The sequence below is a fragment of the Podarcis filfolensis genome (assembly GCF_964270895.1).
Source record: "Podarcis filfolensis genome assembly, chromosome: Z".
Taxonomy (NCBI): domain Eukaryota; kingdom Metazoa; phylum Chordata; class Lepidosauria; order Squamata; family Lacertidae; genus Podarcis; species Podarcis filfolensis.
Window position 1 is genome coordinate 42,449,839 of NC_139617.1, and position 15,084 is coordinate 42,464,922.

The window sequence follows — 15,084 nt, forward strand, 5'->3', positions numbered from 1 at the left end:
AAATTGAGAGTGCAGGTGGTGGATGGGAAGACCTTCCATGCTAATGGCACCCACTGGATATTGTGTATTCTTTGAAGAGAAATTACCTTCAGTGCTTGCTCCAGCTTTTGGAGGGCCCTTTGGCCAGCCACCCTCCATGCCTTTCCTTTACTCACTGACTCTGCCTTCTCACTGTGGGTTGTGTCCCATGTTAGTCATATTCAGAGTATCCATTAAAATCAATGGAGATGACAAACATTAGGCACATTAATTTCAATGGGTCTGTTCTGAGTAAAATTTACTTGGATGCAGGTCCTTTATTCCCACCAGCTGCTCTACTACTTCATCATTAGTACCACCTGCTTGTTTGACAGGTGGCAAGCCAATGAGCAAGCAGACAGTGGCATCTGTTGCTCCTTCTCACCACCACCACTGTGGTTTGAGCCAGAAAAAGAGGTGGTTAAACAAGCAGATTACAACAGTGAAGATAACAAGCAAGTCTGAGGGTGGGGCTTGTCAGTGGACCCACTACTGGAGTGTGGGTCCTCAGCCAATGCCTCACTGTGCCAACTGACAGCATCAGCCCTGATCATTATTTCTGTTCATTCCCTGTCTCCAGCAGAGAGGGAAATGAGGCAACCCAACTAGGGAAAGGGAAAGGGAATTCCAAGCATTTCAAGGTGAGGCAAGATGCTTTGGCAAATGTACATTCCCAGTTCAACACTGGCATCTGATTATGGAAGGGTGAACCTATCTGTTTCAGATATGCATCTATTCATGTGTTTCACCCATAAATCTGTTTCATTCCATTTCTGCATTTATCTGCAGTTTAAAAACCTTTTAAAAAGCATTTACAGTACCATATTTATGCAAATCTTATGCACAATCAAATCCAATGCACACCTCAGTTTTCAAAACCTTGAAACCAAAAAAGTAAATGTTATGTCAGTGGTGTTTTTCAAGCTTGCAATCAAATCTAATGCACCATCAAATCTAATCCACACCCTAATTTTCTTGACTTAATTTGACCAAAAAAGGTGCGTATTAAATTCAAGTAAATATGATAAATGCTTATTTGTGTCTCAAAAATAAATGTACAGGAGTCCCCACACTTACATGAAATTGACTCATGTGCAACCACATATATGTGCAGTACTGGAAAATAAGTAAATAAGGGGACATCTGGCTTACTAGCAGTACATGTAAAAAGGATCTAGGGGTCTTGGTGGAACACTGTTAACATGAGTCAACAGTGTGATGCAGCAGTAAAAAAAAGTGAATGCCATTCTAGGCTGCATCAACAGAAGTATAGGGTCCGGATCAAGGGAACGGCCTATTCTGCCTTGGTCAGACCACACCTGGAATATTGTGTCCAGTTCCGGACACCACAATTTAAGAAGGATGTTAACAAGCTGGAATGTGTGCAGAGAAGGGCAAGCAAGATAATCAAGGGTCTAGAAGTCAAGCCTTATAAGGAATGGCTGAAGGAGCTAGGTATATCTAGCTTGGAAAAGAGGAGGCTGAGAGGAGATATGATAGCCATCTTCAAATATCTAAAGGGCTGTCACATGGAAGATGGTGCAAGCTTGTTTTCTCCTGCTCTGGGGGTAGAACTTGAACCAATGCCAGTGTTTGTGGTTGTTTGTTTGCCAACATGCCAGACTGTGGTACGAACAGAACCTTGTGGTCAGCGCACACCCCTGTTATCTGCATAGCAGTGCAATAAGTGGACCATTCTCTGTTGATTCCCTCTTTTTTCAAGTGGGAGTGCCAACTTGAATAAAATATTGTGGGGGCGCTGGTAAGCCCCACCCCACATAATCGACCACATGACACAGTGCATACACGCCATTTGAATGGGAATGCCCATCAACTTTGTGGGGGCCCAGCCCCCTCAAATATTTTATTGTAGGGGCCAAAGCCCCCACAGCCCCTAGGAGTTGACTCCTATGTTTTCAAGGAAGGGAGTAGATAGTGTTCCCTATATCTCCATATTAGTTGTCTTCTATTGGCAAGGGGAGAGAGTCCTGTTTTCATAGTGAACAGCAATTTCATATTTTCTGGGATACAGTGGTTAAATGGGTAAAATGTCATGCTTTCAACAATGAAGAAAACAGATTTTCCTAATATAATGCATTTTTGTGTGTTATTTTCACTAATATGCATGCTCCTGCACACATTATACTAGTATATGCATTTTTGTACACATTTTTTGGCTGGAGAACTACATCACAAGATTCAGAGCAGTATGAATTTTGATGGTTGTGCTCCAATTCACAATTTTTTGGGAAAGTGTGAATTTGGCAGGTTTATCTTTAAATGCAAACTGAATCCAGTTTCTTCCCCATCCTAGTAACAACCCAGTGCATGATCTGTTTCTATAACATTGCCAAAGCAAAGCAGGCATGAGCTTGGACTGAGAGCTACATGTAGCTATTCTGAGCTCTCTAAAAGGAAGAATGGGGTAGAAATATAATAAATATGAGAAATATAGAGGCCTAGATGAGGCGACAGTAGCCAGACATAGCAGGTAGATTAAGAAAAGAATAAATACAGTCTTGAGTTAAGAGCTTCTTGGATGGACAACAGATATCTGGCTATAAACATTCCTTCCAAAAATGAAATTCCTCTATTTATTATACTCTAAGCAAAGCCTCAAGCTTCTGCTGCTGCCATTTCTATATATGGTTCATATTGTTCATATTGAGAATATGAATGCTATAAAGAATTTAAATGTGATCCCTCACTGTTACTTCAGCCATAGCTCAGCGGGAGAACATCTGCCTTGCATGCAGAAGGTCCCAGATTCAACCCTGAACATCTCCAGGTAGGGCAATGAATGTGTCCTGAGTGGACAGCTATTACCAGGCAATTGGGGACAATAGTGTGCTAGATGGACCAATGGTCTGCTTCACTTTAGGGCAGCTTCCTATCTCCCTAAATCATACCAGATGGGAATGCTTTCTTGGATGCTGACTGGGGTAAATCTGTCTTCTTTTCTACCTAAAGAGATGGACCTGAAACCTCAGGAAGTGGCTGTTAGTCAGTATTAGCACAGGGCCTAGATGCAGTGGTTTTCTTTGTCCCAGGAATCAGGCAACCCTTTACAATGGAGCAGGAACTTCCTGCTGCTGAGGAGGTGAAGAGTATGAAGCATTTTTATCGATGTTAATGAAAACAAGTAGAACTTTGACTGTCTTTGTCTCAAATGGAACTATACTTCAGTCCTTGAGCAGAAGGAGTTAACCAGAAGGAGAATCAGTGTGTCCTAGTGATTGGCATGCCAGAAAAAGGGTGGGGGAGACTCAGCTTCAAATCCTAAACTGCAGCTATGAAGCTAAGTCTACCCTACCTCACAGGGATGTTGTGAAGACTACACTGGTGGGCAGGGAATGTGTTTCACCCTGAGCTTCAAGGAGGAAATGCAATTTAAATCCCTGTTGTTACAGTGGGATTTGAGACCATCTCACTTAATCTGGATCAGGGCCTTGGAACTATTCATACCATTTCTTTTTCTAGTACCCCAATCCCACAAAACATATCCAACTAAGTTCTGCTAAGAGTAGAGCCACTAAAATCAATGTACCTAAGTTATTCATGTTCCTTATTTTCCAGAGTGTGACTGACATCGGCTGCGGCTCCTAAAAGCCCACTCATGTTTTGCTTTGGAGGAATGCTATCAAATTGCCCCCATCTTTGCTTCCATGGGTTGTTCCTGGGGGACATCAACTTAAGAATCACAGAAGCCAATTCAGAAGGCAAAGCCTGGGTTACTCAAGCTGCCTGATGCTAAAGGAGTACAAAGGGACTCAGTGTCATTTAACAGCAGAAGGGGTGAAGCAACATGTCTTGTATGATTTGGCTCAGGATGGAAGATTCCTTGCCCACGTTAGAGGTAATCAAGGGAATATAATAAGGGAGCAATCACCTCCCTGAGTCACATCCCAGCATCCTTCCGGGCCCTTGTTTGAATGGTCCTCCTGGTGCTTATATATTGGGACAAGGGCAACTTCATTTGGAGGCAGAGGGAGACAGAACAGTGGCTAGCAAGTGCTCCTGTACTTATCACGGAGGGACCCTAGCAGCAGCGGAACCAACTTGGGCCCCAGGTTATGGGTGCCCAGTGCATGTAACGTCATGATGTCACGTTGCGATGTGATGTCATGACGTCACACACATCCCCCGGCCTCAGAACCCGACTTCCTGTGGCACCAGAAGTCAGGTTCTGAGACTTCACAAGGCCTAGTAAAGCATCTCTGAGGTCTCACGAGGCCTCGGACATGACTTCCGGTGCTTCATGAGGCACTGGAAGTTGAGTCAGGGGCCCTGCAGTGTGGGTGCTCAGGCACCCAGAGCCCCCTATAGTTGGCGTCCCTGTCCAGCAGGAAGAGGTAGGTAGGGAAGAAATAACTCTGGCCTGGCGATCACTGATAAATAAAAAACAAGAAACCCCTAGGGGGTTTAGGCTTTGATGCCAGAAATGTCCAGATTTGGACATCTGAGCTCACTTGTTTATACAACTTTTGCTCAGACCTCGTTTATACAATCCCTAGAAGAATATGGAACACAGGAAGCTGGCTTTTACTGTGTCAGACCTTTGGCCCATCTAGCTCAGTATTGTCCACATAGGGTTGTGACCAATGTAAGTCCTATTCAGAGTAGACCTACTGTAATTAATGAGCATGACTAACTTGGATTCCTTGATCTAAATGGGCGTGCTCCCAGTTCAATACAACTCACTGACTGGCAACAGTTCTCCAGAGTTTCAGGCCAGAGTTTCTTATAGCCCTACCTGGAAATTCTGGGGGATTGAACCTGGGAATTTCTACATGCAAAGCATGTGCTCTACCACAGAGCTACAGCCCTTTCCCCTGGAAGATAGGAAGCTGCCTTATACAATTGCTCAAACTAGCTCGGTATAGTTTACACCGGCAGTGGCTGTCCAGGACTTCAGGCAGGAGTCTCTCCCAGCCCTAGCTAGAGACACCAGGGGTTGAATCTACAGTCTTCTGCATGCAAATCAGGTGCCCTACCACTGAGCAGGAATGGGAATACCCCTCAGAATCTGGACCTTCCTCATATAGAAGTTGACAGATAAAACAAGGCAAGATGAGAGCAATGAATACCTTCCCACCATCCCTTTCCACAATAGACCTTTACGTACCCAATAATTTATTTCAGGCAGAGAGATTCCAGTTATTTATAGCATGTGCATTTTTTAGAATTTTGCCTTGGCAGATGGTTAAAAGAAACTGTCTGCCTTGAAATTTTCAAATGATCAGTATTGGATATGAGAATCTAGAAGAAAGCCCTTTCCCTTCCTTGTGGTCCCTAAGTACTCAATACCTAAATGGGGGAAATCTGGAGCATGTGCTAATTTGGGGAACATCTGCATTTCACTGTCCTGGGTTCTCAAAACCAGATGGGACTATAGAGGTGAAGAAAAAACCTTCCATATGGTGTTAATGAGCTGCCCATGCCAGTCCCCCACCATCAAAGAACTCTATTTTTTATTGCTGAAACATAAAAGGAACAATGGGGATTTCATTAACATCCAGACACTAATCTGAATATCAATGCACATCTTGTAAATATGTACAGAAGGAAACTTTGATCTTGTTACTTCTTTAGCCGCACAGACCACCAAAACTGGAGCTAAAGACTTGGAGTGGCTGGCTGGGAAACTCATTCCTGAAAAGTTCTTTCCTAGAAAGAAGATGCTGTTATCATATTTATGGCTGCAAACATTAATCAGATGTAAGCTTGTGCCTTTGATGGTTTCTCTCCCAGTGAATGAGCTTTTGCATGACAAGGGCCATATTCACACCATACATTTAGAGCACTATAGCACCATGTTAAACAGTCATAGCTTCCCCCAAAGCTACCAGTCCCAGACTTCCCGGTGAAGAGAGGTTGATTGTTAGACCACTCTAGAAACTGTAGCTCTGCAAGGGGACGGGGGGTCTCCTAAGAAATGTCAGCACCCATAATGAATTACAGTTCCAGGATTGTTTTTAAATTGGCTATTTAAAGTTGTATCATAGTGCTTTAAATTTAAGGTGTGAATAGGGCTAAGTTCAGTGTCCCTAACCTGTCCCAAGTCAATCTAGAAGACTATTTAATGTCGCAGCTTGAATCGCCATGCAAATAACCGCACAGTGTCCTGGTTCCATCCTTGGCAAAAGAGGCATATTACAGGGCTCATCTTTGGGGGCATAGCACATTTGCTGCTCATGTGCCTGCCCACTGGAACTCTTGAAACATTAAAATGATGCAAACATAAGCTGGAGCAAGAGGGAAGTGGGGCTGATGACAGAAAAGGTATATTATGGGCTGCCTGTCTTTTTTTTTTTTTTTTTTGCTGTACCCACACCCCACAGCAATTTAAGCCTACAATTTGGTTGGAGGCATGAACTGAAGGGTCAGAGCCAAAGGGTCAGTGTACAAGGGGCTATTGGCTTCAGGCCCTCAGCCATGGGCTGTAAACCATTGTGCAATCCAAGAACCTATTTGGGGAGATGCAAACACAAGGCACGTACCAGTAGAGCCAACCACTGTTGCAGGCTTGCTCTTGTGCCTGCCCTTCTCTGCCACAAGGTTGATGGTGTACTCTGTCCCAGCATCTAGGGACCTTAGGATGTGAGACGTGCTATCGGCAGGAATCTCCATTTCATTCTTCCTCCCATCAGGGGTCATGTAAGTAAGGCGATAGCGATCAATTTTAGCCCGGGGTATTTTCCACCGCAAAGTGAGAGTTGTCTCGGTAGGATCAGTGATTTCCAAGTCCTTGGGACGATCCAGATCTGTGTGCAAAGAGAAATAAGAGAATTGTAGAGTTGAGGGACCATTTTGGGCCATGTAGATCAATCTATTTAACAAGGCTCAGTTAATGAACAGTTGTGTTTGGGTGGAGCTGGAGCAGTATATTCTGTTGATCCTGTTCTTCTGGACTACAAGCTGTGTAAAAAGTGCAGAGAGAGGTTGAGTCTCCTTCTACTGAGAACTGTTATTGGAAGATTCCCAAACATTTGGTACTGTATTGCTTAAGAAATGTTTCCTCCTATATTACTGAAAGGGTTGCAAAAGGGTTGTGGGGGTTGCAGGGGTGTGGAAGCAAAAAATGTAATGCATGTTGGGTACAGATACCCCCCCAAAGTGAACAGTATGGTACAAGTCCGCACATCTTCTGTGGTGGGCAGCATTGTGGCCAGGTATCCAGGCCCATGCAGTGATCCCCTGGGGGGACAGGTTTTGCCACCCCCCTCATTGCCATCTCAGCCATGTCACCAACGTTTGAATTGCAGCAAGGGCAAAATGACCTCAGTGCATTTTAAGCAGCTAATGTGACCATACTGTACCCTTAAACACATTAGAATCATAGAATCATAGAGTTGGAAGAGACCACAAGGGCCACCGAGTCCAACCCCCTGCCAAGCAGGAAACACCATCAGAGCACTCCTGACATATGGTTGTCAAGCCTCTGCTTAAAGACCTCCAAAGAAGGAGACTCCACCACACTCCTTGGCAGCAAATTCCACTGTCGAACAGCTCTTACTGTCAGGAAGTTCTTCCTAATGTTTAGGTGGAATCTTCTTTCTTGTAGTTTGGATCCATTGCTCCGTGTCCGCTTCTCTGGAGCAGCAGAAAACAAGCTTTCTCCCTCCTCTATGTGACATCCTTTTATATATTTGAACATGGCTATCATATCACCCCTTAACCTCCTCTTCTCCAGGCTAAACATGCCCAGCTCCCTTAGCCGTTCCTCATAAGGCATCGTTTCCAGGCCTTTGACCATTTTGGTTGCCCTCCTCTGGACACGTTCCAGTTTGTCAGTGTCCTTCTTGAACTGTGGTGCCCAGAACTGGACACAGTACTCTAGGTGAGGTCTGACCAGAGCAGAATACAGTGGCACTATTACTTCCCTTGATCTAGATGCTATACTCCTATTGATGCAGCCCAGAATTGCATTGGCTTTTTTAGCTGCCGCGTCACACTGTTGGCTCATGTCAAGTTTGTGGTCAACCAAGACTCCTAGATCCTTTTCACATGTAGTGCTCTCAAGCCAGGTGTCTCCCATCTTGTATTTGTGCCTCTCATTTTTTTTGCCCAAGTGCAATACTTTACATTTCTCCCTGTTAAAATTCATCTTGTTTGTTTTGGCCCAGTTCTCTAATCTGTCAAGGTCGTTTTGAAGTGTGGTCCTTATACTTACATCTAGTAAGTATTTATCTTACTAGATAAATAATACTAGTAAGTATTTATCCTCTTCAGTGTAACAATCCCATGGATATTCAAAGAGTAATACTATTCTTTTAAAATCTTTGAATCCCCTTTGGCAGGTTTGGGAAACCTCAGGCTGGAGATCTGAACACAGCCCTCAAGACCTCTCTCTCCAACCCTCAAGACTGGGATACTTCCCAGGGCACACCCCTCACTAGTCTTGCTTCACAAACTCCTCGAGTCTTTCTGCTTGGTGAAAATGTGTCTTCCTTGAACTCTAATAATGCAATTATCAGACTGCCTACATGGAGGAGATGGAAGGGTATGTGTGTGTAGAAACTGTATAATGGTGGCATTTACATTTGCTGTTCAACATACTTCTGTATCTGGCCCCGACTCCATAGACCTGTGGCCCTCAAAAGGTTGCTCAGAAGGGAATGTGGCCCTCAGGCTGAAAAGGGTTCCCCATCCCTGCCCTATGATGAAATTGTTAGTTGCGCAAACAGTGTTGCCTCTGCAAACCCTTAGATAGATCCTGTTGCTTGGCTGTAATTTTGTATGCGCTTTTGGGACACATTTCCTGATATAAGATACAGTGGTGAGCAGATGGCCTGCAGTTCAGACCTGGCCTAGTGACAACCACTGGTTGACCACCACTATTAGTGATTTGAAAGAAACTTTTTAGTCCATTTCAATGTCCTCTTCAGAAGTGGCTTCAAGAGGGAGGTAAAACAGCCCTATTCACATACCAGTTTTCTGACTCCCCGCTCTATTCCAGGACAGGCAGAGTGCCAGTTAGAAATTTGCTGATACAGGAGGAAAGAGTGCAGTGTGCTCCAAATTTATGTGGCTTTATGCATGACAGAGCCTAGCAAGCTCTCTCTGCAATTTTGAAATGTACATATATCCGCAGAACGTTGGCACAATATTTATCCATTTTTTGAAATCACTGGTCTAGTTCAGTCCTGGGAACTTTGTTCTCTGTAGTTCCCTCTGTATTGAAAAAGGTATTGGTTATAATCTAGATAAAGTGAGTTGTTCTCTTAAGAGTGCAGAAAAATCATTTGTGAAAGTATGTGGGATATTCTGAATGTTCATTCACCTGGTGCCCAAGGTAATTTAGCACTTCCTATGTGAATGCACACTGCATCCAACAAAAACACTGGCCTGGTTTGTATGTAATAAGCAAACACGTAGGCTCCCTGACAGGAGAATGAAGCCAATTTGCTTCTTCCCAGCCATTTTGGTGCTGTGCTGTGCCAAACTAAGCCATGGTTTGGCTCAGCATGTCATCCAAGCTTTGAGCCAGGATTTAGCTCTCTCCAAACAGACCATGAGCTCATACAGGTTTGCTCTATAGTTTACAGCTTGTGGAGAGAGTTAAAGCACAAGCCCAGGTTTGAATGACCCTCTAAGCCAAACTACAGTTTAGCTAAGCATAGCAGCAAAGTGAGCAGGGAGGTGTAAGGCAGCCATGATCTCCTCTCTGGAAAACTGCACATTTGCTTATTTGCACCATACCACTATTTGGCTCAGGGTTACATACAAATGGGGAAAATGTAGGTTTCAAAGAGGTCTGTCTACAAGTTTTGGAAACCAATATCACAAGAAGGGAACCCCAACTATACACGCAAGTCCTGGTTTAAGTGGGCTGTGGTGATGGTCTACAGTCTCACTAACTGCCAGCCCATTACAGAAAAAAAATAAATGATAATAATACTTATAATGATTCCTGTTTTCACTGGCTCCCCTTATTTTTCTAGGGCCCAGGGGCCAAATGTGGCCCTCCAAGCCTCTCTATCCAGCCCACAGGACTCCTCCCCAGGCCATGGACTCCTCCCCAGGCCATACCTTCTCCTCAACGCCCATCTCTCAGCAGCACTGCCCTGTGACTTTTTCAAGTGCTTTTGCCTGAATCGTATGTGACATTGAATTGTGATTATTCCTCTTTCTTCCCTGGATGGAGGATGTTGAAAGGTATGTATGTGTTTAGAAACCTCTCACTTCTGCAAAGCTGGAATGGAGCCTACTTTTTGCCTCTGGCCACCCCCACTACTAGCGTGCATCTCTAAAAGGGATGCCCCTGAGGGGAAGCATCCCTTGAGCTGGAAAAGCTTCATTACTCCTGTAATACTGAGTGTTTAATGGAGACTGTCACAGTCAGGGTCATGCTGCAGCCCTGGGTGACAATACTTGAATCAAGACCTGCATAATGTATTCTGTGGCTCAGGAACCCAGGCATCAGTATCTTAAGCTGGGAAAGATGGAGAAAGTATTTATATTGAATCTGGACAATACAAAGGCTTTGTACTGCTAGTTGATCACTGCTGCTATTCCTTTCTGTGTCTGAAGAGGGCACTGAAGCCTGGCTACACATACAATCCACAGCCCCGGGGTTCCTGGCAGGCAATTTGTTTCCTATTATAAAGAAGATGAGACATTTTCCTACCAGTTCCAGCATTAATAGTGGAAGGAGAGCTCTCTTTGTCCTGCTTCACAGCTGTCACTCCAATGCCATATTCTGTTCCTGGCCTGAGACCTAAACAACAACAGCAACAACAGAAATAGCTTTTTATTCATGTTGCCATTTGATTAAAGAAGTTTCAATTAATTATATGTTCTTAAACCAGTCAATTAATATATTAAACAAGTATACATTTTCATAGGAATAAAATCTTAGTTGTGAAGATTTTAAAAGTGCAATTATTTATCTTTTATATTAAACATATATGTTTTGCCATCTCTGTGTCAGTCAAAAATTTGTCCCCTTCTTAATTATGTTTAATAAAAAAGATTAACAAATTGTGAATGCCACAGCATGATAGGATTTGTAATCTTATAACTAGCCCTGCATGATAAGATTTGTAGTCTTAAGAATGCAATTCAAGCTTGAACTTATATAGACATTTGGTCCAACAGTAACTTGACTACCTTTCAGGTGAGCCATACCTGTGAGTGTAGCTTTGGTTGTGGCTTGGTCACTTCTGGGTACTGTGACTTCAGCATGATCTCCACCAGAAATGGGGGCATACTTAATTCGGTAAGCTTCCGGTGTTGCTTGGCTGTTCTTCCATTCCAGGGTGATGGTGCTGTCTGTCTGAGACAGGTGTTTCAGATTTTTTGGAGCATCCAGTTCTGGGCAGAAGAAGGAAGGTGGTTAACTGTTAGCAAAGTGTATGCAGAACTGCAGGGGAAGCTTTGGGCTTAACAAATGTTAGGACATGTTCCCCATTAGTGACGGGCAAATTTCCTTCTGCTCTGTTCAGATTTGGTTCAGCATTTATTAACTATCTCTTTCTAACAGCACAGTGGTTTCTGCCAAGTGGTTTCTGCCAATGCCAAGCCTACTCACAGTAGACTCATTGGCATTAATGGACATGACTAACAGGTTCATTCATTTCAGTTGGTCTACCCTGAGTAGAACCTATTTGGATACAACCCAATACTTTCAACCTTGGTATGTCAGCATAGATAGGAAACCTGTGGCCCTTTAAGTGTTGCTACACTACAATCCCAGTGAACACTAACCATTAGCCATGCTGGTTGGTGCTGAAAAGGATTGGCATTCAGCAACATCTGCAGACTGCAGGACTACAAGTTCCCCACCCTTGTGATAGAGCAGTAGTTTTTGGATTAAATCCCAGGGTGCCTTGGTGTTCCTCAGAAGATTCTCAAGAGATTCCTCAATGTGGTGGCACACCAGTGTTCCCAGTACTCCCAAGCATTTCCAGAGAAGTGTTTCTGCAGATGTGCTTTGGGTGAGCTTTGGTGCACATCTGCAGTTCATGTGGAGCAATAGTGATGCTCAAAGGCTTAACTAGTACACTGAATGTGCCCCATGGACTGCTCCATAATGTTCTGCAGTGCACCACGGTTACAAGGCAGGTATTTGTTGTCAGAAAAGTAAAAAAAAGGATTGAATCAATTCTCCGAAAGTAGATAGTTTTAAAAGGAATGGATTTAGTGCATAGTAGAAGTCTGCTCTGAGCTAGCAGAGCTCAAGGGCAACATGCACTGGCCTCTGCAATCAGCCAATAGACCAAGGCCCACTGGGGGGCTGTTCCCCCTGTCTCCCAGGAAGAATGTAATGGCAAGAAAGGGACTAGCCTGGACCCATCCATTGGCTGAAGCAGCTGCTGCTGCTTTGCCAGAAAAGGACACCCTGTTCCAACTACCTGTTGGAGTTCTTGAACTGGAACTGTAGAAGCAGGTAATGGAAAAGAACACTCTGGTCCCAACCATTGGCCAAAGAAGCAAAAGTCATCAGCTGTTATTCAGGCAAGAACTCCAGCAAGAGAAGACCAGCCTGGTCCCAACTTGTAGCTTATGGTTTACCAGTTTGCTCTGATCATACACTTTGCTTTGCCAAGTGATCTGGGAGAAAGTCAGATCCAGTACAATTAATACAAGACCTGACAAGCACATAGAGCTGAAAAGGGAAGTGGGAAAGTGTGTCTGTCTTCCAACTTCCTCCCCCAGCTCTATGCAGTTCTCAAGGGATGAAAAAAAGTAAATTCCTCACCACCTCATGACTAAAAGGGCATTGAGTGAGAGGGAGCTCAGTGGGTCTATTGGCACCAAAGTTATAATTCAAGGACACCATTGCATCCATCGCTGCCACACTGGAAACCATGGTAGGTAGGTAGGTAAGTAGGAAGGAGAACTCTGACCACTTATTACCTGTGACAAAGGTTTCCGTCACAGGGTCACTCTCCATATCCCCACGTCGGGACACTAGGGTCACCTCATATTCGGTATGTGGTTTCAGATTCCCAATAGAGTATTGGCTATCATCCTTTGAGAGGTCGATGGTTGTTCGGTCCCCTGGGACATCCTTGGGCCCAAAAGTCAGCTCAATACCATCAATCTCAGCCAATGGTTTAAACCATGTGATCAGTGCTGTAGTGTCTGTAACATCATTTGCCTCGATCTGGCTGGGGGCATCAAGCTCTGTTGAGTACGAAAAAGGATGAGACAGGGATTTAGAATATTTGGATACCATACAACTCCTTGATGAATAGGCTTTTTAAAGGGTGCAAAAATAAATTTGAATGAATTGCAAAAATTATCTGGGGTGGGGGTGTGCAGAGACCATACATCTCCATCTCAAAACAGTCTTCATTTTCATTTAATTAATTAATTAATTGGCTAGTTAATTTACCACATTTTCTAATTTTCTCTGTACTGTATCTAATAAAACATATAAAACTTCATAAATTGTTTTCCACATGTGGTGAGCAGCTATTCAATCTGACAGTTGCTACAGGCACATGCAGAGAGCCCCCCCCCTTCAGTACTGCTGCCCACTCACTAACCCTCTGGGGAAATCCATATTCTTTTTGCAGCAGCAACGAGAACTGCAGTGACATAAAGTGCCTTTATTGTTCCTCTTTACTGCTGTAAGAATCTAGACACAGCAGGAAGGTGACCCAACAGAAATACAGAGAGATAGTTTTTTCAACGGATGGCTCTACATCCTCCACAGTTCCATTGTATTCTTCCTTTTCCTATCCCAATGTGTGTCAATATTATGTCACTAGTCTCTCCAACAGTGTTGGCTCCCAGTTCTTGTTGGGCATCTGGAAGGAGGCTGTCAGTGGGCCCCCAGCCCTTGCCTTTCAATTAGGCCTCCTCCCCACTATGAAATGAGTAGCCATCCTGTTAGATGCAGCCCACACTATGTGAGAGGTTAAAGGTAAAGGGACCCCTGACTGTTAGGTCCAGTCGCAGACGACTCTGGCGTTGTGGCGCTCATCTCACTTTATTGGCCAAGGGAGCCGGCGTGCAGCTTCTGCGTCATGTGGCCAGCATGACTAAGCCACTTCTGGCGAACCAGAACAGTGCACGGAAACACCGTTTACCTTCCCGCCGGAGCGGTACCTATTTATCTTCTTGCACTTTGATGTGCTTTCGAACTGCTAGGTTGGCAGGAGCTGGGATCGAACAACGAGAGCTCACCGTGTTGTGGGGATTCGAACCACCGACCTTTCGATCGGCAAGCCCTAGGCTCTGTGGTTTAACCCGCAGCGCCACCCGTGTCCCACCTATGTGAGAGGTTAGGTGACTGCAGTTCTGAGAAGCAAATTATCTTTCCAATTGCTGCCCGTTACATTGTGGAGGTGAGGAGGGAGGACATGTGAGAAAGGTTTCAACTCCCATGACTTGCTCCTTGGCTATCATGCCCCAAACCAAGAATCCTCATGTGCCAGGTGGTCCTACCACAGGAGTTCCAAGGAGGAGACTTGGTTCTTCCCATGTGGACCTGCTGGAACCAGATCTCTCATCTTGTTCCTTGAGCTCTAAGGAGATTCCTGACCAATGGGTGAAACCTGACCAGTGGGTGGACCAGAGATTCCCCAGAGGATCAGGAAAGACTTGAAGAAAGACTCCCTTCTTTCTTCTTTAAAGAAAGAAGGGAGATGGGTATGTTCAGAAAGAAAAGACTGAGAGGTGAAATGATAGCCATCTTCAAATATTTGAAGGTCTGTAACACGGAAGGTGGACCAAGCTTATTTTCTGGTGCTCCAGAGGGTTGGATCTGAACAAACGGATTCATATTACAAGAAAGGAGAATCTGACTAAACATTAGGAATAAAGTTCTGGTGGTAAGAGCTGTTTGACAATGGAATGGACTACCTTGGGGAGTCATGGACTCTCCTTCATTTGAGGTTTTCAAACAGAGTTTGGATGGCTATCTGTCAATGAATCTTTAGATATGATTCTTGTGTTGCAGGGGGTTGTACTAGTCCCTCCCAACCCTACAGTTCTATGATTCTGTAATTCTAAGTCCCCCAGCTTGAAACTTTGCTGCGCAGAAGACACCAATGTGCACAGAAAAAGTAACAGGCCCTTTAAATAAGATTATACACCAGTTATCCAACTTCT

At 44.3% G+C, this 15,084-nt stretch overlaps 1 protein-coding gene across 9 annotated transcripts in view; it reads right to left on the bottom strand.

Annotated features, from left to right (window-relative positions):
* Positions 1-15,084, bottom strand: part of TNC (tenascin C) — an 86,643-nt gene that overhangs the window by 33,441 nt on the left and 38,118 nt on the right. For all 9 annotated transcript variants that reach the window (XM_083597126.1, XM_083597124.1, XM_083597122.1 and 6 more), the window contains 4 exons: positions 12,880-13,149; positions 11,149-11,334; positions 10,649-10,738; positions 6,519-6,782 (listed from right to left, as the gene is read on the bottom strand). In XM_083597126.1, the coding sequence (XP_083453252.1) occupies positions 6,519-6,782; positions 10,649-10,738; positions 11,149-11,334; positions 12,880-13,149 (810 nt within the window). The remainder of the gene's footprint in view (positions 1-6,518; positions 6,783-10,648; positions 10,739-11,148; positions 11,335-12,879; positions 13,150-15,084) is intronic.